The sequence below is a fragment of the Mirounga leonina genome, unplaced genomic scaffold, assembly GCF_011800145.1.
Source record: "Mirounga leonina isolate KUSES-001 unplaced genomic scaffold, KU_Mleo_1.0 Mir_200, whole genome shotgun sequence".
In the NCBI taxonomy this organism is placed as follows: domain Eukaryota; kingdom Metazoa; phylum Chordata; class Mammalia; order Carnivora; family Phocidae; genus Mirounga; species Mirounga leonina.
Window position 1 is genome coordinate 10,028,805 of NW_023270503.1, and position 16,355 is coordinate 10,045,159.

The window sequence follows — 16,355 nt, forward strand, 5'->3', positions numbered from 1 at the left end:
TTTCAAATTTGTCTCATACCTAGTAGAGGTATGAGAAGAGTGAGGTTAGTGGTTGATGGATGAAGTCCAGGCTGAGTAGGAAGAAAAAAAGGAAGTTAATGAAGAATGTAGGGACATCAAGAGCATAGTGTTATTGATGAGATTCAAAGAACTGGTAGTGGGGATAAAAAGAGCTGGGTAGATAGCTTTGGGTCCACAAGTAGATGTTCAGGATTTTGGAGATGAAGCAATTCCAGGGGATGACAGGGGCTAGGTGTGGCTATGGAAGTGGGTGGCTGAAGTGAATGGAAGGGAGAAGACTTTGTAGTTGAGATCAAGAACCGAGGAGATGGGGTGTTGGATGGTTGTTACCATCATGGTGATAGGAACACTAAGGTTCAGGTGATGAATGAGAGAAAATAGAGAAGTGGACCAGAGGGTGGGATAATTAGAGCCAAGACCCTCAGAGAAGCAGTGATTTTTATATGAAGGCACAGGGCAATGGTGACATTGAAAGGAATGGAGGAGGTTGAGCAACACCTAAGACTTTGGAAAGAGGCTAGTTCAAGGAAGAGCGCCAGATTTCAGTTATAGCAGAGAGATGGATGAGAATGTTGGAAGAGGAGGAGGGTGTATATGCCTTTTGTTGTTTCTGCTGCCATCGGAGGGTGTATTCAGAGGTTTCATTAGAAAGAGAGGAGAGAGAAGAGGGGGGAACTTATATTTTGGATGGTGTCCAAAGAGCAATACCAACAGATCCTGTTGGCTGAGAGAAGTGGGCTTTCAGGCTTCAGAGAGAAACTGGCCACAGCTTGGATTAAGCATTTTTGTCAGAGTGTTGAATCTAGGTGGCTTTGGTACTGGGAATGCTCTAGTACAGGGGTGGTGTACCACATGGTGGGTGCTCTCTGCAGAGCTTTTTAAAAAAATTTTTATTGTTATGTTAATCACCATACATCACATCATTAGTTTTTTTTTTTTTTTTAAGATTTTATTTATTTATTTGACAGAGAGAGAGGCAGCGAGAGAGGGAACACAAGCAAGGGGAGTGTGAGAGGGAGAAGCAGGCTTCCCGCAGAGCAGGGAGCCCGACGCGGGGCTCGATCCCAGGACCCCGGGATCACGACCTGAGCCGAAAGCAGACGCTTAACGACTGAGCCACCCAGGCGCCATTAGTTTTTGATGTAGTGTTCCATGATTCATTGTTTGTGCATAACACCCAGTGCTCCATGCAGAACGTGCCCTCTTTAATACCCATCACCAGGCTAACCCATCCTCCCACCCCCACCCCCCAGAACCCTCAGTTTGTTTTTCAGAGTCCATCGTCTCTCATGGTTCGTCTCCCCCTCCGATTTTCCCCCCTTCATTCTTCCCCTCCTGCTATCTTCTTTTTTTTTTCTTAACATATATTGCATTATTTGTTTCAGAGGTACAAATCTGTGATTCAACAGTCTTGCACAATTCACAGCGTTCACCATAGCACATACCCTCCCCAATGTCTGTCACCCAGCCACCCCATCCCTCCCACCCACCCCCACTCCAGCAACTCTCCGTTTGTTTGCTGAGATTAAGAATTCCTCAAATCAGTGAGGTCCTATGATACATGTCTGCAGAGCTTTATGTTCAGTGCTGTCTTAAGTCTTCTGATATGAGGATTGATGAAACTAGAATTGAGGTGTTGAGCAGAGACTGGTATCTGGTCAAGTAATAAGACCATCCTCTAGAAAGCCAGAAATATGGAGGAGGAGGAGCAGGGGTTGGAGATCTGTGGGCAGGATTTTGTAGGAGTTGAGAGCCTGAATTATGTAGTTATTAAACCCTTGTTTGTACCCACAGGCTGTTAAGGCCCAGGGAAATTTGGGTTAGATTGTTCATTGGCCCAAAGGTGCAGAGTGGGCAAGAGAGGAAGATCATTTTTGCCATCTTTGGTCTTTGTGCCACACTAGTGGAGGCAATGGTGCTTTTACTCCAGAATAGTTTCACTACTCTTTTGGTTTTTACTTACAACTCTATGAGGCAAAACATGTATCTGGAAGTGGTGGGGTAGGTAGGAAGATACATCTGAGTGACACACACCATGTTGGATTCAGAAGAACTGGACTACTCTAGAACCTGGAGTGTGGGGAAATGGAAAGGAGAATCTATTTTACTTTGACCTTTTTCTGCTTAATGGGAAGAAGTTGACCTCACATTAGATCACTTCAATCAGGTTGGGGGAATTAATAGGGGTGGTGGGACGTTTTTAACCTCTGGTGGTCACAGGCTCACATGACAACACTGAAGAGAGGAAAAGAGAAAAGCAGCTCACATTTGAGTGCTTACTATGTGATGCTAGGCACTCTATTAGGATTTATATTATTGTTTACTCCTCAGAAGAGCTCTCTGAAGTAGTGTACATTACTCTCATTTTATTATAGGTGAGGAAACAAAGATTAACTTGCCCAAAGTCAAAGTTCAAGAAAGTGATGGACCCTAGGATTTAGACTTCAGATTGTTCTGACTACACAAAGTCTGGGCTTTTTCTTTTTGATGGAGGATGTAGATTGTTGGGATTGGTGTGGCAGGTCCTATTGGCAAAGGGAAACAAGCCTTTAGAACAAACAAGGGAGAAAACTGAAGCAGTTTTAGAGAGTAAATAGGGCCTGTCACAGGGCATGGCCCTCAGGAAGGCAGAAAGCAGGTGGCGAAGGGACAGCAGAGATGGTTGGTCTTGATTATAGCCTCGTTACCTCCTGACCACTGGGAAGTGGTAGTGAGGAGCAACAAGTTAGTAAGAGGAAATGGTCCAAGAGCCAAGCTTTCCAGGATTTTCTCCTACTTTCCTTTCTGTAGCCCACTCTGGGCAGAGGCTCATCAAATTCTGGGCATAAACAAGGGCTTGATTTAGGGAGGCAGGTTGGCCACTAGGGCAGCTCTGGCTCTTTCCCTTTGTGAAAAGGACATGTGGCTTGAGTGAATTAACACTCAACCAGGAGTGAGGAGACCTGAGTTTCCATGCAGCCTCTGACAAAGGGACCAGCAGTGATAGGTGGAGTGACACTCATTTATTCATGGAAGATAGGTATAGATTGTTTTCTCAGGGGAGCCTGAGAAGCAACCTCAGGGAGAGAGTGGGGACTTGGGCCGAAGAACTGACCTATTGGGAGGTTTTAGCAAGAATCTGGAGCTGCTTCCTGATCCTTGGCACCCAGGGCCCTGTGGCTGGTTCCTTGTGTTTTGGTTTAGAGAAACAGGGTGGGAAGGCAGAGGTGAGGTAGAAGGCAGAGCGTCTCTGGGCACTCAGCTTTTTCTGTTGGTCTGATGTGGCTCTGGACTTTGCAATAAACAAGGGGTTCAGCTGTGCAAGTTGAAAGTCTTGGATAGTTAACTCTTCTGGGTTCTCAGGCTCTTTCCGGAACCTTGTAGGCCCTTCCTCCTCATTAGTCTTAAGTGCCTCATATACAAAGAGAACCTTGTTCTTCAGCTTGTTTTGGATCCAGGGATCAGTTGAGGCCAAGAGAGTTAATGTTTCTTGTAGCTGCATTGAAACAAAGGTCCTATGGCTGGCTCACTTCAGGCTAAGGCTGGGAGCGGAGGGGGCACCCCAGGGAGGGGGTGCTCTGGCCACAGGCCGCTATGGCCCCAAGTAATGAAGTCAAGGGATAATGTCCGAGGCTCATTCCCCTTTCCTCCCTCCTGACAAAGAGGAAGTGGTGAGGATGGGTGAGAGAGGCTTAGAGGAGGGGTAGGAAGTGGAGGAGGTGGGCGGGAATGCCTTACGCTTTTCTTCACAGCCTGGCTCTTTTCTGTGTCTAGCATGTCCAGGAGCAAGTGGAATACTTGTGGGTTGCGGATCCCCAGGACGCCCTGGCAGAGGCAGAATGAGAGTGACTAAGTAGCCAGCCTAGGAAGATGCACATCTGTGCTCTTTTCCATTCTAGTCCCCCTCTGATAACCCTGTGGCCTGGAGAGAGGGGGCGTTATAGCTCCCCAGTTGAGGTATCCCTTTCTTTCCCTTTTGGGACCACTGCATTGGGTTCCAGTGCATACTGTTCACCAGGAAGAGTCAAGACAATTCCTGCAAATTCTAAGCAACATCTCTTATACCCATCTCCTGTCCCTTATCCCACATACCTCCAATCCTGAAGAAGAGGTTACCCCTGAATTCCTGGTAGGGCCAGAATTCTAAAACAAGCCAGCACACCTCCCCAAACTTTATAGCCCTTTCTGCCGCTGAGTAATTGTGCTCAGTTGCCTACTCCCCTGGCCACCAACACATCTGGCCAGAGAAGCAGAGCTGGCCTTACCAAAGAGATGACTGCTTCCTGGCGTGCAGTGGCATTTGAGTTCATCAATTGCCTATGTAGAAGGGAATGAGTGTATTATCCAATTAGAGGGTAGGGGAGAAAGGCTGGTTGTTTCTTCTTGCAGCCCAGAGTGAGTCAGGCTTAAGGTCAATGAGTGATGCTAATTTCATCAATTGCTCCCTCTTGTTACTTGGGTCAGGAAAGGGGCTAGGAAGGGAAAGGCAGGTACTGCAATTTGCCAGGAGGCACTGAATGACAATTAGGACTCACATCCGTCCAGAACTCTACCTTCTTTAGATGCCTTTCATGTCCTCATCTTAATTTGAGCTCTTATATTTTATAGCAACCCTGAGTGGTAGGTATTATCGGCCCCCTTTTACAGATAAAGAAAAATCCTAGGGGTCAAAAAGTGACTTGGCTAGGGGCATGGGCAAGTGAGAAGTAAGAACTGGGATCAGATTCTCAGCTCTTTCCGACCCTGTGCCCCTTTCCCACAGCCTGGGATTTGGCTCTGGCAGCTCCCAGCCGGAGCCACTCACGCCTCCACCAAGTTCATCATCGTAGGCTTCATCTTGAGCTCTTCCACAGTTTCAGCCACAGCCTGCCTCATAGCCTGAAGAAGAATTAAGGTGGGACAACCTTAATTGTTGTCCCACCTTAAGAGAAAAAGAATACAGGAGTGTACCTTGAAGTGCTCACAAACCTTTACCGAATGTTGACCTTGTGCTACATATGGTCCTTGTGTTGAGGAACTCATGGTCTGGTAGGGGAAGCAGACAAGTGAGTAGGCAGTCACACTACTGTTTTAAGTGTTACAACTGAACTAACTATAGGGTGAACATAGGAGGGTCTCCTCAGTCCGAGTATCAGCAAGATTTGCTGGAAGAAGTGATGCCTCAGCTGAAGCCTGAAGGGTGGATGGCAGTTAATCAGTAGAGGGCTGGGGGCGGGATGACGTTTTGGGCAGAGTGGAGGGCATGTACAAAAGCTTAGAGGCAGGAGAGAGCACACAGAGGTTGGGGAACAGAAAATATTTCAGTTTAGCTAGGTAACCACACTGAGACTCTTCAAAGTGGGGCACTCTGAGGAATTACACTGGGATAACAGGTATAAATGAGGACAAGGTCATTTTAAGCATAGCTGGTGTGTGGCCCTGAGCAGGAGTGGGGAGAGATGAAGCTAGAGAGGGAAGCAGGCCTTGGGTGGTAAAGGGCAATGTAAGCCTTCCTGAGGGCATTGGGGAGTTACTGAAAAGTTTTATACAGAGGTGAGACAAAATCTGATTTACATTTTAGAAAAATGTCTTTAGAAGTTCTGTGGCTGGTTCTGTAACAAGCTACAAAAAGATGAAAGCAAAGGGACACAGAGGAAAGCAGGATTCATTCTGTTGGAGGTGATTTGGGAAAGGTTCCCATAGAAGGTGTTTGGACTGGCCTTGCAGGAGCAGTCACTGTGACAGGCAGGAGGAGGGAGGAGTGAATAATAGCATGAGGCAAATTTTTCACCTTGCAGAGGGAGGGAGGGATGACTCGGCACTTTTCGCTGAGAGAACTGTCTGAGCAAAAGCAAGGTGGCTTGAAAACATGGGCCGTATTAGGGGAACAGGGAGTGCTTTAGTGCCTTAGAGTGAATATGATACTTTGTGGGGCAGTGTGGTGGGAGCCAAGCTGGGGGAGGTCTTCAGAGAAGAGAAAGGAGGCGGGTTTGGGCTGCCTGGGCTTGGGACTTTGGTCTCACTTACAAGGAAAGGTTCATTATACGTCTTCCTCCAGAGCAGGTCAAATGTGAATCCCTCCAGCCCTTGTGCCTGGATCTTTTCCAGCCCAATGGTCTTGAGCATCTGGGTGGCTTCAGAGCGGTGCTGAGAGCAGAGGTGGGAAGGTATAAAGGATGGACTCTCTTCCTTATCCCTCACCCCTGTGCTAGTGCTGGAGAAGGAATGGTCCTAGGCAGTCTGAGAGCTTACCTCCAGGACACTAGAATAGCACAGCTGGTCTAGGATGGCCCTGGTGACTGTGGCTGTGTGTACATGCATCATCTTGACCAGCATCCTGAGTGCCTGGGGGGGGGGGCGGGCAGGGTAGGGTGGGGTGTACAGGGCCAAGAGGCATCTGGACGGCCAGGTAGGCTTGAGGGCTGAGCCTAAAACTCATGGGGAACAGATGGGGTCCATCTCCTGCCTCTTCGCCTTTTGAGTGAGAACCTAAGTTCATGTGTGCACATATGTGCACATTTATAAATGAACATTCATACAAATCAAATATATACAGAGACATGTACACTTACACATCTATGTGACCCCATACTCATGCATATACATATTCATAGACACACAGGGCCCCGCAGTGCTCCCTGCTGAAGCTTCTTTTCTCTGGTTGAGTATGACGGGGTCCAGGCTATATATACCAAAGTCAGCACTGGCCTCTGGTTCCCCAGTGCTCCCCAGGGAGCCCAGCCTCCTGCCCTTCACACCTTCATCTGCTGGGTTTTGGACGCTTGGCTCAGGCACTGCAACAAGAACTCTTGGGCTGTGTTGCTGCAGGGCCTCAGGAAACCCAAGCACAGGGCTGCCTCCAGAGCTGCTTCATTCGATGACTTATTTATCAGCATCTGCAGCACAGGTACCAACTTCTCTTCATCCCCGACTTGAGTCCTCTGAGGGAGACAAGAAGTGAAATGGGCAGGGGGACTATGTCTTCAGCCAGGCTTTGTTAAGAGGGCAATTCACTGCTACTTCCAGAGCATTGTCCCTCCTCCCCAGAATGAATCTCATGTCCTCAGATTATTTTACCCACTTCCCCTTATTTTTGCTCTCCTCTACTTGCTCCTAGGTCTTATCTCATTTCTCTCTGACTTTATCTTGTGGATGGATGACTGTCACTCTCGAACACTTCTGCTATCTTAATTCCTGACATTTTAAAAAATATACATGTCATTGATCCTACTCCTGTTCTCCAATAATCTTGTCCTTGTCCTCCATTCTATGTAAGCCATTAATTTTCACAGAGAGGTTTTTTTTTTTTTTTTTTAAAGATTTTATTTATTTATTTGACAGAGAGAGACACAGCGAGAGAGGGAACACAAGCAGGGGGGAGTGGGAGAGGGAGAAGCAGGCTCCCCGCCGAGCAGGGAGCCCGATGCGGGACTCGATCCAGGGACTCCAGGATCATGACCTGAGCCGAAGGCAGTCGCCTAACCAACTGAGCCACCCAGGCGCCCCACAGAGAGGTTTTTATCATTATCCATTACTGTGACTTCTCCATGATCTCCATTTCATGGATCCCACTCTCTGACCATCACCTCCTATCTTTCCAGCTCCTATCTTGCCAATAATTATTGGACTCCACAAGGATTAACAGTCCACTGAGCACCTTTTCACTGCTCCTCATTTTCTTCCCTCTCTACCCAGCTTAAACTCCATGGTCCTACTATAGTCACTTGCTTGCCTCACTCAACTCCTTTACCTCCTCTTGCTTCATTGTAGTCAACTCTCGACTTACTCTGTGCCTGCGCTTCCTGGATAAAAGCACACGGTTATGGTGACTGATCTTGCTTTGAATGTGTGAACACAAACCTTGTGTAGACCCTTAGTGCTACCTAGTAACCATACTGTTTTTCCATGGGCAATTCTTTTTCCCACCCTCCTGATTCACACCCTGTCCTCTGGAACTTCCAACACTTCTTCCTCCATTCTTAACTCTCAGCTGATGACCTTGCTTCCTACTTCACTGAGCAAATACAAGCAACTGGAAAAGAAGTTCCAGAGGCACCTACCACTATTTCTTTCCAATACCTGCACCCATATATTCTTCCCTGCTCTTATTAGTATAGACTCTGGCCATCTGTCTAAAGTTAGTCTTTCCACTTGTGTGTTAGACCTCATCTCTTCTCACATAATCACAACTCTTTATTCTCTCTTCAAAGTTATCATTTTTCTAACTACTGGACCATAGAAACATGCTATTATTTTTCTTTTTTCTAAAATCCACCCCTGGTGCCAGCTACAGCCCTTGCCAGCAAAACTTGGAAAGTTGTCCATTCTTGCCATCTCTAATTTCTTTCCTCCTGTTCACTTTTAAACTCCTTCTGTCAGACCTACACCGCCATGACCCCACCAAAATTGTTCTTGTTAAGATAATCAAGGATTCCTACATTGTTAATCTGTGTATCAGTTCTCAGTCCTTATATTATTTGATGTGGTTGATTTGTTTCCTTTCCTTGATATATGTTCTTCACTTGATTTTCAGAATACCACACTCTTGGGTTGTCTTCCTACCTAATAATGGCCAGCTGTCATTATTTACTGGTTCTTCCTCTTCTCCCTGAGCTCTTAATATTGGGATGCCCTAAGATTTCCTACTTGGTCCTTAGTGATCTCATCTAATTGAATGACATTAAAGGCTGTCTATATGCCAACAACTCATAAATTCCTTTCTCTGATTCAGACTTTTAAACTCAAAATTGTACATACAACTCTACCTGCTGTCTCCCTTGGAGGTCCAGTAACATCTCGAACATAACTTGTCCAAAACTGGACTTCTGATATTACCTCCAAACCTGTTCCACTTGCAACTTTCTCCATCTTAGTTAATAACAACTCCATCCTTTCAGCCACTAGGCCAAAAACCTTGGCTTCATCCTTGTTTCCTCACTGGCTTTTGTAGCTCACATTCTACCTGTCAAGAGTTTTACTAATCCCACTACGACCACCGTGATCCATGCCACCATTATATCTCACCAGGATTGCTCCAGTAGCCCCTAATTGGTCCACCTGCTTCCACCTGATACCCCACCCCCACCTCCCATCTCTTCTCAGCACAGCAGAGTGAACCTTTTGAAATGTAAGTTAGATTATGTCACTGCTTTGTTCCTTACTTCAGGCAAAGTAAAAGTCCAAGTACTTGAAGTCGTCCAGAAAGCAATGATTTAGTATGATTTAGTCGATCTAGATCTAGTATAATTGAGTCTCCTGTTAACTACTTTGACCTACCTTCATTTTTACTACTTTCTCTATTTCCACTCCTCTGCAGCCACACTGGCCTCCTTGCTGTCCCTGGACCATGCCAAGCACCCTCCTGCCTTAGAGCCTTTGTACTGATTGGCCCTTCCCCCGGGAATGCCTTCTCTTAGATATCTGCAAGGCTAACACCTTCACTTTCTTCGTGTCTTTGCTCACATGACACCTTCTAAATGAAGCCTTCCCTCCCTTCTGTGTTTAAAACTGCAGCTTAGTCCCATCCCCACTTGGCATTCCTGATCATCCTCACCCTGCTACCTAATTTTTCCACTGCACTTGTCACCTCTAACATACTATATAATTAAGTTTACTGGTTATTATATGTCTCCCCAACTAGAAGGTAAGCTCCACAAGAGCAGGGGATCTTTGTCTGTTTGGTTCACTGATGTATCTTAAGGGCCTGGGACAGTGCCTGGCATGTGATAGCTGATTTAAAATATATATATTTGTTGAGTAAATGGATGAATGATGACTTCTATTTCACATGGAACAGTGATGGGCTCAGAGTAAGAGGACTCTAAAAGGAAAAAATTTGAGTAGTGTTGCAGACTCTCTTGATCCCTTTCCCCTCTTGAGAGAGGTTTTTTCTTTAGTAGGTTATTTTAAGGTTGATAATGGCTACCATTCAAAAAGCGCAGGCATTGAACGAGGTGCTTTACATACATTATCTCATTTAATCTTCTCAACAATGCTATAATTACTATCCATTTTGTTTAATCTGTTGATGAATTTATATTGAAAAATAGCATGCAGTGTTGTATTAGTATAGTTAACGTACAGCGTTCTATTAGTTTTAATTTAGTGATTTAGCAGTTCTGTACATTACTCAGTGCTCATCCTGATGAGTGTGACTCTCCCCCATTTTGGAAATGAACAGACCATGGCTCTGAAAGCCAGCTTGTCAGGCGTTGTGTGACTCCTTCGTGGCCCTGCCAGCGCTTCTGTTCAGGGAAGCTGTTCCACAGGGAACTCCACGAGGACAGTGTCTTCTCCCACCAAGGCTAGGCGCTAGGGGTTACCGTCTCCCTGACCTAACCCCAGCCAGCACCATCAATTACCTTGTCCTACCTGCCCCAGTTACTGACTCTTCTCCCAATCACCTTGTCTTTGGGGACAGCAGCCCAGGAGTTCAGAGCCGCTCGTAGCCCTGTCAGAGAATCCATCCTTTGCCCCTCATTTTGCCCCTTCAGCTGTGTGATGAGAACCTGGATCACGTGCTTACTCAGGCAGCCTGGACAGGGAGGTCCTCGGGTCAGGGCAGAGCCTCAGGGACTGTTCCTCTCTGCCAGGACCCATTTGACTCCACTGTGCCCTCAAGACAGAAGTTCTGAGTACTGGATCCCCAGGTGTTGCCCGTCCTCCCAGGACACTGGTGCAGCTGGCTGAGCATGGCTGGGGTTCCAGGGACCCACCCACTCCCTCCCAATCTCTTCTTTTCACTCCACTCTCCTCTCTCTGCCCACAGTACTAGGTTAGCTCCCAGATCCTGCCAAATGCTAGGTAGAAGTGGGTGTCCTTACCCAAAGGGGAAAGGGGCTGCACTGCTTCCTTTCTCACTTTCTCCCACTCGCCCCTCAGGGAGGGGACATACTCACCCAGCATGGCCAGGCTTCGACAGGCCTCATACTTCACTTTCTCTGGACCAGTTTGGGCCTGATTTAAGAGGCAGGTGGTGGAGATATGCCGTAAGGTGATGGAATGTCAGAGCGTTAAGTATCATTTCAGCTTAACTTTTCATTTACAAGTGAGGAAACCAAGGCCTAGAGAGTGACCTTCTATGCTCAAACACAGAGTACAACAGGCAGGATGGTGCAATGGAAGGAACACAACTCGGGAGTAAGACTTTTGTTCCGATCCCTATCTGGTATCTAGTAGCCATGGGACCTTGGGCAAGTCACTTGGCTCACTCTCAGAGCTTCCATTTTATCATTAGAAAAATACAGATACTACTGTCTATTCCCAGTTTGTAAGATTTAAATGCGAATATGGATAAGAACGCATGTTCCCCATTATAAATTGGCCTATAAGCACGGGGCATTGATTCAGTTAAGGTAGAGAATGAACTCAGTCCCAGTTCTTTTCTGCTTTTCAGTCGAGGGTCTTTTCTGTTCGACAGAGGGGAACTTCAGATTCCCCCAGCCCCACCAAGCTGCCCTTCAAGAAAGCCAAGGGCATGAGATGTGGCATGCCGCACACTGGCAGCTCTCTCCTCACCGCATCTGACCCAGCATCCTTGCACCTTGGCGAGCCTTGTCTGTGCCCCTGTGCCCATGCTCCACATACCTCACACCCTGTTTCCTCCTCTCATGAGCTCATTGCAGCCCTAGACTCACCACCTGCTGCAGGGCCTCTATGACAAACTTGTCACTGACGCCCAGGCATCCCAGAGCCTGCAAGAACAGGGGTGGAAGAAAGGGAAGAGAGCTCAGATACCACCCCCATGAGTTACAGCCTCTGGACACAGCTGGAGTTTTGTCTTGGAACACTGCCCCCCATCCCCACCCCAAGCATCTTTCTACTCCCCAGCTCAGCCAACTCCTACCTGTGGCCATGCTCCACGACCCTTGCCACCTCTCACCTGTGCTGCATAGAACTGCTCATGCTCTCTGGGAGATTCCAGGCTTTTGGTGAGTTCCTGCCCATCCAAGGGAGCCAGCGGAGAGGAAGAAAGGGATAAATACAGTTGTAGAACTTCAAACAGAGAGGAGCTCATCAAATCCCTTTTCCTTTTCTCCCTCCATTTTGTAGGCAGGGACTGAGGGCTGAAGGATCATGTGAGCCCAAGATAAGGGCACCCACAGAAAGGGAGTCTCCCCATTCTCCCTCCCACCGTGGTCCCTGACCTTTAATCTTTGCCGCTTCAGGGGGTTCCCAGTAGAGTCTGAGGGCTTGGATACTGTCCGAGATTTTATAGTCAACTTGCGCATAGGGAGATGGAATTTTTGGATGGGCATGCCCTCTTTGAGCTGCCTGTGTGAGAAATTGCATAGGCAGCCTTGGTCCCCTTGTTCCCTCCCTTGTACTTCACAAACTTTCCTCTGCCCTTGGTCCTCAGCCCAGCTCAGAGATGGGACCAGAGGAAGACAGATGCACCTCCTCCTACCCCAGGCTTCTCTCTGGGATCTGTAAGCTGGATTTGCCCCACCCCCTACCCCACTCCTTCCTTCTCCTTCCTCTCTTTACTAGAAGGTATGAAGGGTATGGAGAATAGGGAGGGGCAAAGCACACCTAGGGTGATCTCTCATTTTCTGCAGCATTTTCTGGGCATCCCGTTCTTGTCGCTGATCATACAGAGTGTGCCAGTGTGTGTAGATCTCAGGCTTCTTGAAGTAGCAGTAAGGCACTGAATGTGGCTTGCTCGGGTGCTGCCTCCAGCACTCTGGGCTTGGGGGAAACTCTTCCTTTGGCATCTGGGGGGTGTGAATGGCACAGCAGTGGGAGGGAATATTCCTCAGCCAGGAAAAAGACCAGGATAAGAAGGGACTAGGTGAGAGGGACGCCCTTTAGTCTCTCATCTCAGCTAGAGTCAGAGACCCATTGTGTGACTTGGCAAGTGACTTCACCCACCAAGATCTCAGTTGTCTTCTCATCTGCAGAATGGAGCTAATAATCCTTTTTTCTGTAGCCCTTGTTGCAAGAACAAACGAGATCAAGATTGTGAAGCCCTTGTTGATCTGTAAGCCAATCAGAGTACACCGTTTGGTTATTTGAGGATTTCAAAGCACTTTGAAAAGGCCATCTGGGCAAGGAGATGAAAAGGCAAGGGGTGGGATGCCTGGGTGGCTCAATCGGTTAAGCGTCTGCCTTCCACTCAGGTCATGATCCCAGGGTCCTGGGATCGAGTCCCGCATCGGGCTCCTTGCTAGGCAAAGGAGCCTGCTTCTCCCTCTGCCTACTTCTCCCTCTGTCTGCCGCTCCCCCTGCTTGTGCTCTTTCACTCTCTCTCTGACAAATAAATAAATAAACCTTAAAAAAAAAAAAAAGGCAAGGGGTGAGGGAGATGTGGAGTGAAAAAGGGAAAGACAGGCTTTTGCCCCTTCAGGCATGCAGCAGATACTCACCGAGCACCTGCTAAGTGCCAAGCACTGTGCTAGGTGCTGGGGAGGCAGTTATCATCCCTGCCCCTCGTGGAACTTCACAGTTCAGTTGGAAAAGCAGAATTTCCTTAAACGGTCGTGAAACTGCAGCTGTGATTGTAGTGGAGGGTGGTGGGTGGGTCAGGGGACTTTCTCCGCAGATTTGGCTAGAATTCACTCCTATCTCTGCCCCAGCCTTTGTCAGAGTCAGTTCTCTGAGCAACAAGAGGGGCTCCAGCCAGTGGTTTTCAGTGTGGTGATGGAGAAGATCATAGTAAAGGTTGTCAGGTGACTGCCATGATTTCAGAAAGTGGAGCATTGACTCGTAATGAGTAGGGTTGTCAGATTTAGTGAAAACCAAGCAAATAAAAAAAACCAGGATGCCCAGGTAAATTTAGATTTTAGGTATTGGATACCATATTTGGGACATACTTATACAAAAAGTTACTTATCTGAAATTCAAATTTAATTGGGCATCCAGTATTCTATCCGGCAACTTTAACTATGAGGATCCCCGCATTAATGAATAAAAATGACTCCTTATTGAGCACTGCCGGCATTAAGCCTGGGCCTTACAGATAGTAGCTCATAGCAACTCCCCAAATGGAGTGGGACAGGGGTTGGCTTGTGACCGAGGAAGCGCCTGAGGCCCCGGGGGCGGGGGGCAAGTGACTTGTCCACGGTCACACAGAATTAGCGGCAGCCCCAAGGATGAGTGTAAGGGTTCTGTGACCTGGCCTTAAAGGAAAGGGGCAGTCGGCTGCCCCTGGCATTTTAACAAAGCTTCCAGGGGCGGGGGCAAAAGTTAGGGGTCTTACCTGGTAGCAGGACAAGGGCAGGTGAACAGGAGCCGTGACTTTTCTGAGTTCTGTGGTACAAATGGTGGGCTAAGAATCATCCAGTCAGGTATTCATTTATTCAGCATTTAGTGAACGCTGCATGTTAGAATTATTTGGGGGAATTTTTAACCTGCCTTGGCCCTACATCAGACTAATTGAATCTGATGCTCTGGGGATAGGGCCTAGGCCTTTCAGAAAGCTCCCCAGAGGATTCTAATGTGCAGCTGATGGTGAAAACCAGTGGTCTCATTCAGTGGGTCTCAGACTTGAGTGTGTTGTAGGATCACCTGGAGAGCTTCTTTTTTTAAAAATTTTTTATTGTTATGTTAATCACCACACATTCATCTGGAGAGCTTCTTAAAACCAATTTCTGGCACTCATCCTGAGTATAGATTCAGCAGATTTGCCTTTCTAACAAGATACTGATGCTGTTTGTCTTGGGACCACACTCTGAGAACCACGGATCTAGCTGGTGAGACAGAATTGTTTACTAGTGATTAACAAAGGGAGACAAATGTGAAGATACGAGCACAGGTGGTACAAATGAGGCCCCTAACCTGGCTGGGAGGATCAGGGAAGGTTTCCCAGAGGCTCAGTCTTTAATCCACGTCGCGGTTAGCCCAATAGATAAGGGGGAAGAGCGCTAGACACGGGGAATGACTTCTTTCAAAGACCGGGAGGTGGGGAGTCGGGTAGAGAGCAGGGTGCAGATGTGGGAGCGGAAGCTAGGGAGACAGATGTCCCATCTTTGCGGGTCGTGGAGACTTACCTTGAAGGCCGTGGGGAGCCACCAAGTGTCCGGTGGCCTGCCCTGACCCTTCCTGTGGATTTGCTGAACTCACCAGACCCCCGTCTTGGGAGAGGGAGCCAGGGAGCTTTTCTTTCCAGGCCCCACCCTTGACTTTGTTCCTGTCTATTCCAGCCTCACCTTTGGTCCTTTCTGGGTATTCTAGCCATGGGTACTTGAACATGGACCTGGAGATGTCAAAGAGATCAGCTGATTTTTCGTAGGCCATCCTCCTCTTCTCCTGGTGGGACCAGAGGGAACCCAGGTGGGGCAATACAGGGCTGTTGGGAGCGTGGGGACACAGCTGGGGAGACCTGTCCTCTGTGGCACAAGAGGGACAGGTGAGGGGCTGGGGCTTCTGCGGGTAGAATCTTCCGAGTGTTGAGCAACCAGATCTCCTAGGTAAATGGAAGACTCCAGTTCCATTCTTGAGCCCCGCCCCCCCAGCCCCCACCCCTGGGGTCCCCTGGCCTGTGGCCTTGAGCTAGTCACTTGACCTCTGGGAGCTTCCGTTTCCTCATCTGAAAAGTGGGAAAGTCATGCCTGTCTGGGAGCTGGAGGGGCTGTGGTGAGGCATGCACGGGAAAGAAAGTCAAAGCATTTGGTGAACTGTCAAGCGCACATCAGCCCATGGGAGGGGCAGGGATGGTTCTTAGGATTAGTCATCAGGAAAATGGCAGGAGGGGGAAAGCCCTGTTTGTACACACACCTCCCTCCTTGGCTGCAAGAGACTGAACTCTTCCCTGTGTGGTGAGGAGCTGCCTCCCGTACCTCCTACTTTTACATATGCTGTTCCCTCTACCTGTCAGGCCTTTCCTACCTGCTAAACTGGCTCTCCAGTCTTCCAAACTTCATTTAAACGCTGTCTCATCTCTGACATCTCTTTTCTCCCCCAGGCACCCTGCCTCACCTCCTTCAGTGGTGTCATCCCCCCGCCACTCCCACTCCCAGTGTGACCACAGCTTTTTGAACAGTTGCTTCCCTTTAGGTGTTTATCATATGTTTAATCTGCCTAAAGTTAAAGATTGTGGCTTGTGGCTCATTCATCTCTCTCCCCGCCAACCTCCCATGCCTGGCATAGTGCCTGGCTCACATCAGCGAGCTTGCTGTGGCAAGAAAATCTGGACCGTCAGGCCATCAGACTCAACATCACCAGTAAACCAACATGTACCCTGATGTGCTGCACTGAGAAACCCAGTGTCACCCACGTGGTGTCCCTGCCAGAAATGTTTAACCTGAATCGAATTATGAGGAAACACCCAGGCAAATCCAAACTTAGGGAACATTCTACAAAGATATGATATGAACTCCTAATAAAATACTTGAAGTCGCACACAGAAAGTCTGCTAAAGAACTCTAAAAAGACAGGAC

General features: G+C 48.0%; 1 protein-coding gene across 1 annotated transcript; it reads right to left on the reverse strand.

The window, feature by feature from the left end:
* Positions 1 to 3,061: 3,061 nt before the first annotated feature.
* HEATR9 (HEAT repeat containing 9) lies at positions 3,062 to 15,349 on the reverse strand. Its single transcript, XM_035027355.1, has 15 exons — positions 15,126 to 15,349; positions 14,177 to 14,226; positions 12,511 to 12,692; positions 12,126 to 12,252; positions 11,861 to 11,917; positions 11,616 to 11,672; positions 10,878 to 10,935; positions 10,383 to 10,513; positions 6,738 to 6,920; positions 6,232 to 6,324; positions 6,007 to 6,126; positions 4,805 to 4,878; positions 4,266 to 4,317; positions 3,739 to 3,825; positions 3,062 to 3,496 (listed from the first exon to the last, which is right to left on the reverse strand). The coding sequence occupies exons 1-15, from the start codon at positions 15,211 to 15,213 to the stop codon at positions 3,116 to 3,118; spliced, it is 1,740 nt and encodes a 579-aa protein (XP_034883246.1). The 5' UTR covers positions 15,214 to 15,349; the 3' UTR covers positions 3,062 to 3,115.
* Positions 15,350 to 16,355: the final 1,006 nt, after the last annotated feature.

Bases quoted from the DNA above. Each gene is read 5' to 3' on its own strand.
- HEATR9 (XM_035027355.1), bottom strand. From the start codon at position 15,213: ATGGCCTACGAAAAATCAGCTGATCTCTTTGACATCTCCAGGTCCATG. The intron at 6,921-10,382 runs GTGATTGGGAGA...TGTCTCCCTCAG, and splicing joins CTGCTGTCCCCAAAGACAAG to AGGACTCAAGTCGGGGATGA. The intron at 6,325-6,737 runs GTGTGAAGGGCA...CCCCCCCCCCAG, and splicing joins CCAAAACCCAGCAGATGAAG to GCACTCAGGATGCTGGTCAA.